General features: G+C 52.0%; 1 protein-coding gene across 6 annotated transcripts; it reads right to left on the bottom strand.

Annotated features, from left to right (window-relative positions):
* Positions 1-220: 220 nt before the first annotated feature.
* LOC123069300 (uncharacterized) lies at positions 221-7,169 on the bottom strand. 6 transcript variants are annotated; one of them, XM_044492116.1, is made up of 13 exons: positions 5,394-5,876; positions 4,656-4,824; positions 4,432-4,565; positions 4,139-4,340; positions 3,813-4,051; positions 3,601-3,712; positions 3,347-3,488; positions 3,077-3,219; positions 2,725-2,894; positions 2,223-2,594; positions 2,040-2,095; positions 1,734-1,942; positions 221-1,655 (listed from the first exon to the last, which is right to left on the bottom strand). In XM_044492116.1, the coding sequence occupies exons 1-13, from the start codon at positions 5,595-5,597 to the stop codon at positions 457-459; spliced, it is 3,351 nt and encodes a 1,116-aa protein (XP_044348051.1). In that variant the 5' UTR covers positions 5,598-5,876; the 3' UTR covers positions 221-456. The 6 variants fall into 6 exon arrangements, with proteins under 6 accessions (XP_044348051.1, XP_044348054.1, XP_044348052.1 ...); XM_044492119.1 differs by lacking the exons at positions 4,656-4,824; positions 5,394-5,876 and adding an exon at positions 7,163-7,169; XM_044492117.1 differs by having other exon boundaries at positions 4,432-4,859; positions 5,394-5,870.
* Positions 7,170-7,530: the final 361 nt, after the last annotated feature.

The following is a 7,530-nucleotide window of genomic DNA, read 5'->3' as shown; positions in this document are numbered from 1 at the left end:
CACTCGGGAACAACACATGTTCACTCTGAGTCTGGATGCTCAACACAGTAAGAAACTACCACCCATTCAATAATACGTACTCCCTTTGCAAAGAAATATAAGAGTGTTTAGATCACTAAAGTGTAGTGATCTAAACGCTCTTATATTTCTTTACAGAGGGAGTATCTATTTTGTTCTCTAGACAAAAACTCACCTGTTTTTTTTTCTTGAGCCAAAAAGGTGATTATGAAGAACTCATTCTATTACGGTCATGAATGATCTTGTGACAATAATGCTACCACACATACACCTACTGATGATTTTGTGTCAAATTAAACGGCATATTCCTATTGCTAGTATGTGCAGTGTTTCCACTTGTTCCCTGCTTATCCAGTTGATTCTATCTTTTTTTTTTTGAATATCAGTTGATTCTATCTTATTCTCATGTCACTTGCCAATCATGGACGAGCGAGCCTGCTACCTGTTGGAGAAGATGGCCTCCAAATCCTTGTACAGCGCCTTGGACTTGGGCCTCCACTCCCCCTTGGCCTTGGAGTCCGCAGACTGCGACGCCACCGACGAGCTCCCGCTCCTTTTCCCCTTGAACGCGGTGCTGCTGGACGGGTCCTCCCCGTCCCTGCTGAAGCTCGCCTTGGCCATCTCCCGCAGCTGCCCAAGCCACGACCGCTCGTTCGAACTCCTCTGCGCCTCGCCCGGCACCGTCTGGCCCGTGGAGCCGCCGCCATCCGGCGACGGCTCCTGCTGCTGCTGGCCCGCCAGCGGGTCGCCCAGCACCGACGACGGAAGCACCAGCAGCAGCAGCCCGACCGAAGCCGCCTTGGCGCCCTCCAGGAAGGAGCTCCTGTCCGGGCTCAGGAACTGCACCTGCCGGTACAGCGCGTTCCACTCGTTGCACACCTGCGCCGCGAACGCCAGCGAGAAGACGCCGAGCATGGCGATCCCCACGCCGCCGCTCTCCTCGACCTCCTCGAGCTCGCCCCTGCCGTCGCCGCTGTTCCTGTCGATGAGCACGAGGCAGGCGGCGAAGATGAACACCTCGCTGGCCACCGCCACGATCTCCACCAGCTGCACCCGCTTCTTGATGAAGGGCTTCTTGAGCAGCATGAAGAAGAGCTGGAACGACGCGACGGCCAGCACCACGACGGCGTGCGCCCGCGACGACCGGCCCGACGACGCGTGCGCGCCCGCCACGATGCCCAGCGCCACCCGCTTCACCGATTCGAGGAACGTGTAGTAGATCCTCAGGATGCCGAACACCTTCTGGATCACCGGCGCCTCCGCGTCCTCGTTCTCGTCCTCCGACGCCATGATCCGCTGGTCCGCCGCCGCCCGCTTCCCGCCCCCGCCCACGACGATCTGCGTCAGCATGTACTTGGGCGGGCCGCGCAGGTCCTCGAACAGCGGGCCGAGCTTGACGAGCCGCGCGGCGCGGGCGGGGTCCTTCCACGTCCACTGCCCGCGCTTGCCGGGGCCGAGCGACCGCCTGACGATCTCCTGGTACCAGCGGTGCTCCTGCCCCTCCTGGTGCACCTCCTTGTACTGGAGCAGCCTGCCCGTCGTGATGCCCAGCGACAGGAACAGCAGCAAGGCCACCAGGAACGCCGTCAAGATGCCGATGAGCACGATCCCCACTGCCAACCCTCCGGTAGTCCCACCTGGTCGATATCATTTATCCCGTTGAAATCAATCACACGATCTCTGCATCGATCAGAGCATTGGGATGGACGGCGTACCTCTGATGAGTGCTGCAGACGCTTGGGATATGCAAGGCATCGCAAGGATTGCAAGCATGATCTCAAATCTGGGGAGGACGAGTGCTCCGTACTTTCCTGTGCCTCCTCTGTACCTTAATCTCAAGTAGAGGAGGAGAAGAAGATGCAGCAGTATGAGACCTCCCCCAATGACACCCAGCCACAACATGTTTCTTCCAAAGTATTTCCACCTGCATCCATGCATGCCACGTTTCAACAGCATAAATAATACAATCGGTCAGTTGATAAGTCTCGAGAGCACTCGATCATGAAGACCAAGTATCATACCCGTCCAAATCTTGCAGCTTCATGATAATCTGCGCTTCAGGCTTCATGTCCTGATTCTGCATTTCAGCCATGCAGTGCTCATTCAGCATCCAGAGGTGTAACGAAAATGATGGCTCCAAAAAATCGACGATAAGCATGGAGACCCAAATAAAACGCAGGGAGAAACTTCAAAATTCATGTGACCTCAAAGAAAGATCGGTACTCCATTGCGGTCAGTGGCTTCCCATCCAACGCCTGGATCTGCAGCGGGATCGCCGGCGGCTTCCCTTCTACCGGTATCTGCATCGGCGTAATCTGCTGCTGCTGACCACCTGGTGCAGCTCCAGGGTAGTAGGGATCAGCCTGTATTACATCACTCCTGTCCACCAGCTCCGAGTACGCAATGGCTGGCATGGTGGAGTAGCCCACGAATGGATCTGCAGAGGGACCCTCCCACGGAAGCCGGATGTACGGAATTGTCCACTCTATCCCCTTGGCCAGCTCGTAGTACTCCACCGGCAGATTTATCGACAGCCATCTCGACAGAGCGAAGATCTGGATGTGGCATGCCATTCTCTGTAAAAAAAATAAGACAACAGCGATCGATCATCATCGATCAGATGGTATGTTTGTGAGCGATGAGCCTGCTGAAGCTGGAGCTGTCACCCGGACACCAGGTAGCAGAGTTGAGGCCCATGCTAATTACCAGAAGATTTCGTGATGGCTCGGAGATGGAGTAAGACGAAGGCCTTGCCATGGCGCCGGATGCAATAAGCGATGATGTGGAGATGGTGAGCAGTGTGGCGAGGATGGCGGTTGCTGCAAATATTACGGTGGCGATGGTTGCGATGGATGAAGACGATGCAGGGACAGAATCTGCATGGAGATCATAGTAAAATCGTAAGGATATTCCATTGCCTGGTTGCCATACTGGTGCTGATGGGCACAAAGCAGTGTTTATGTATGATGATCAAAGGGTTGGATTGGGTTGTTGTGCTGTTAATAATAAATGAGTAGCAAGCGAAGAATGAATGCTATTGCTGAATGCTGATACATACAGTGTCTCACTTGGAGGCGGTCTGATGGCAGATTGGGATTCCCAGCCACGTCCTGAGCTGTGTTCTCAGCAACCTGGACCGAAACCAGCTTGTCAACTGCCAGGATCTGCATTGTGTATATGCTCTTACTAGCTTCATGGAAGCTGAAAGCAAAGCCAACCAACCATACGTGAAGCGTTAATTTATATAACGTCCTAATTGACTCCTAAGGTAAAAATAATTTAGCCGTTTATTCAGATGTTATTGGAATATCTATCTATTAATTCTTGCCTCAATAGTTTGCCCCCAGAAAGTTGCACTGCAGAGGAGGTGAAGTTAAACACAGGCTTTTCAAACTTGATCAAGACGGGGATGGTGTGTGAGCTTGTCCTCACGGTCGACGTTGCCAGTTTAACAGAAGGCCGTCGCGTATCTGTCAGCAGCGCCATCCATCAAGCATGCAGAAGAGGGAAAAACCAGATCAAAATTGTGTATGGCGTCCAGAATGGAAGTGCTGGAGCCGGAACAGGAATAGGAATAAATACCATATAGAAATGTGAATGGTTGTGATGAATAAACTGGGGTCCCCTGTCTGCTGATCACGGAACTCGTATCACATGCAACAGTCACAACAGCTGTGCTCGATATCTTATTCACCTGCACACAAATTATGTTAACATTCAGGCGTATGAATCGAATCAAGCAGCTTGCCAATCAATAGTAGGATGGACAAGAAGAGAAGGACAGCGAAGCTTACGACGAAACCGAACCGACGGTTGCCGAGCGTGCTCCTGTTGGTCGGCGTCAGCACGGCCCCGGTCGCGGTGAGAGCGGCGAGGATCTCCGCGGACGAGTTCATCACCGGTTCCGCAAAGGACATGTATATCCTCAGCTCCCTGTCGTTGTTGGTGGCCTCGACCACCCTCATCGCGCCCTGGATCTGCAGGAGCTTCTGCGGGATGCTGGCGGTGATGTTCATGGAATCGCTCCTTTTGTCTATCATCAAGTTTTGGATTCAGATCAGTGCGTTGCGATGCTATTTTGTTTATTTTGTATATCATCAGTTGGGATGGTAGTACGCACCGAAGCGGAGGGTGAAGCTCGAGTTGGAGCTCCTCCGGAAGCGGTGGCCGGCCACGTCGGTGCAGAACCCTCTGCGCATCACCAGGATCATGCGCCCGTAGTCCACGTCCGGCGACGCCGACACGGCGACGGAGTACCGCAGGCCGGGCACGACGGCCTCCAGGGTGGACGGCTCCACACGGCCAGGCCCGTACACGATGAGCTGCAGTTGCAGTGCACATTCGTTCGATGAGACCAGACGCAGAGAGATTCCTTGAGAGTGGTACCATACCAGTACCAGGCCACATACGTACGTCGCAGTAGGTGGCGTTGCACGTGAAGCCGCCGCCGCCCGGGCACAGCTCGCTCAGGGAGACGAGCACCGAGACGTTGGGCGCGGCCGTGAAGGCCGACTCCGCCGCCACCGTCGCCGTCGGAGGAACGGTGTCTGCATGCGCACATACATCGCAGACACATTCAGATTCGTGACTACACATTGCAGCTAGGTTGGGTGGGTCTAATTGATGTGTTACTTAACCAACATCCCAGGCGTAGGTGGCGCAGGTTGGGCCCGCGCTGCTTCCTGATCCTGATCTCGGGGTCGCGCACGCTGCGAATGTGTGGTTCCCGTCCTTGAGTCCTGCAAAGGTTACCACCTCCGTCCCATTTCCGTTGCCCCCGCAGTCCGATCTTCTTTCACCGTCCAACTGCGTGCAGTGCAGTGCAAACAATCCTCATATAACTGTTCCGAAGTACGTATTCAGGTTCGACTTACTGTTTGCTCAATTATACTATTGTGCAGACATGTGGAATCTACAATGATTTTTTTTCTTTTTTTCTTGCTGATACCAGTACTTCTTACGTCTAAATAAAAGTGTTCCAGGTGGCAGCAAAATTCGAAAAGGCACCCTAATGTCAGAACCGAATTTTAAATTCTATTTTTTTGCATGGAATTTTAAATTCTATTTGACCGGTGAGAATTACTGGACCGGTAGTAATGGATTGCCCTGTAGAATCATTCATCTCGTACAGTTTAATTCAAGGCCAGCTTCATGTCTTGGTTCTCAAGTGCTGTACTACTAACTGTAAACTACCATTGTCCGGAAGCTAGGATGTACTCGGATTTCTCTGGTTGAACCTGACTAAATGAGCACGAACATTTGAAAAATGAAATGCGTTCAAAATTCGAAAGTGGAAAGAGACGCGCGTGCAAAGCAAAGCAGCATACGCGTAGAACATAGAGCGCCGGGGGCGGGACCCAGATGGAGCTTCTTACCTTGCAGGTAATGGCGCAGTCCCCGCAGGTCCAGCCGCTGCTCTGCACGGCACGGAAGGCGAACACCGCCGACGGCGACGTCGAGATGCGCGGCGGGGCGCTGGTCAAGCTGAGGGAGACGTCGCCGGCAGCAGCAGCAGCGGCCGAGCAGAGGAGCACGGCCGCGCTCAGCAGGAGCCGCCGTCCCCAGCTCTTCCACACCATCGATCCTTCCCACAGTCAGCTACTAGGTGTTGCAGATGCAGGGTAGGGGAGAGCACTAGCAGCAGCTGCACAGTGCTGAATGCGTGCGTGAGCAGGGGAGTGAATGCCCGGCGCAGTGTGCATGTGTGGCTGGCTTGGGGAATGGCGCGCTAGCTAGCTATTAACGCTCCCCCTGGATATACTGGCAGTGAGCAGTAGTGAGGTATGGAGGCGGAGGGAGGGAGGGGCCGGGGCCAATTAAGGCAAACACAAACTGGCGAGCGGCAACGGCATGTGATCGTGGCCGCGAGGCGAGGGGTTTTGTTCCGGGGTGGAGGGGAGGAGATGATGCACATGAGGACCAGAAGAGCCAAACTTGTCCCTTGTTTCTACTAAGCACTAGCTAGTTTTTCTCCCTTCCTCTCGTCTCGTGGATGGCTGCGACTGCGAGGCTTAGCTACTCGCTTGGATTCTCTCTCCCTGTATCTGTCTCGTGAAATCTCCAACACACAAAAAGAAGAAACAACAGTTGAGTTTAGCTGAAAGAAACAAGCATGGGACTGACAGATACTGTGGTGCATGTCAACAATTGCTGTCGACAAAACTTCAGCAATCAACCATGGAGGTGCTCGAGCTTTCAGTGTTCGGCTGCTGCCATATGAGCCAGTGACTGAGGATACGGTATCAGCCAGTGATTGGGGATAATGATAATGATGGGGAATCACTGGCAATTCGAGTGTAAATTACCATCCGGTTATTTAAGCTCGAGCGGTATTAGTTTTTTTTTTTCATCAAAGAAGGGCTTGCCCCTTTCGATTTTCATTACTGAAAACCACACAGTTCTATAAAGAGTTCGAAAGTAAACGAAAGAAACCAACCGGACTCCACAGGATCAAATAGCTAACCGGCAGACCGAATTCAAACTACCCTAAGAGCCATTACAACAACTCAGAAGCAAAAGTAGAAGAGCGGTATTAGTTAACTTCCGTTTTACATAGACTGGCGGAAGAGGGCACAGGTACAGAGAGGGGCCAATGGCTGACACCTGGATGGTGCCCCACATGCTGAAAGGAATAAGGAACATCCGTGTGCGCTGTTATTAATCCTAAAAAACTACTGCACAGTGCTCTGAAGCAGCTGAGGTAAGAAACAAAATAAGAGGGAATCAACCTGCACTCGGGCTAAGATCTGTCTGCGCACATGCACTACCTGCCATCACATAATAACCACATTGCAGGTTAGCTAATTTCCTTTTCTACTCTTCTCTTCACCTATCCCCCTCTTCATATTGTAGTATAAGCTACTTAACTTAGCAAGGAAGATGTTTGGCAAGAGTTGCTCCATAACAAATATCTGGACTCCAAAACGTTACCCAAGTACTCCCTCAGTCCAAAATAAGTGACTCAACTTTATACTAACTTTGTACTAAAGCTAGTACAGAATTGAGTACTTATTTTGGGACGGAGGGAGTAGATGCTAAGACTACCGATTCAGCGTTTTGGAGGGCTTGATGAAGGTCAAGTAATTCCTTTTTAAGAGAGGAACCTTTAAGATTGGTGACTGCCGGTAGCGGAGCCAGGATAAACCAACATCCCAGGCAAGCTGCTTAGCTACAATGCGCTACAGTGGTATTTTTGCTACAGCCCATGAAGAAAAACTCCACGCCCCAAGCCAGCACCCTGCGGGCCTGGCGCCGACCTTGGTGACGGCCAATCAATGAGTTTTTGGAAGATACCCGGTTGGGTGACACTCCATTAGCTTTACAATACCTGATGATGGTAATATTGTGTTCAGAAAAGAGGATTCAGTGGCTTATGTTCTTGGGCTAGCCCTTTGAACACTCAATTCCGCAGGGCTTTACTAGGTGATAAATAGACAAAGTGGATATATTTGTTTTCTAGGTTTATGTTGATCAGTCTAACTCAAATGCCAGATACGTTCCAGTGGAGGTTAA

This window comes from Triticum aestivum, chromosome 3B (assembly GCF_018294505.1).
Source record: "Triticum aestivum cultivar Chinese Spring chromosome 3B, IWGSC CS RefSeq v2.1, whole genome shotgun sequence".
NCBI classification, from domain to species: Eukaryota; Viridiplantae; Streptophyta; class Magnoliopsida; order Poales; family Poaceae; genus Triticum; species Triticum aestivum.
The sequence above is the reverse complement of the archived record's forward strand: the minus strand, read 5'-3'. Positions and strand labels throughout refer to the sequence as shown.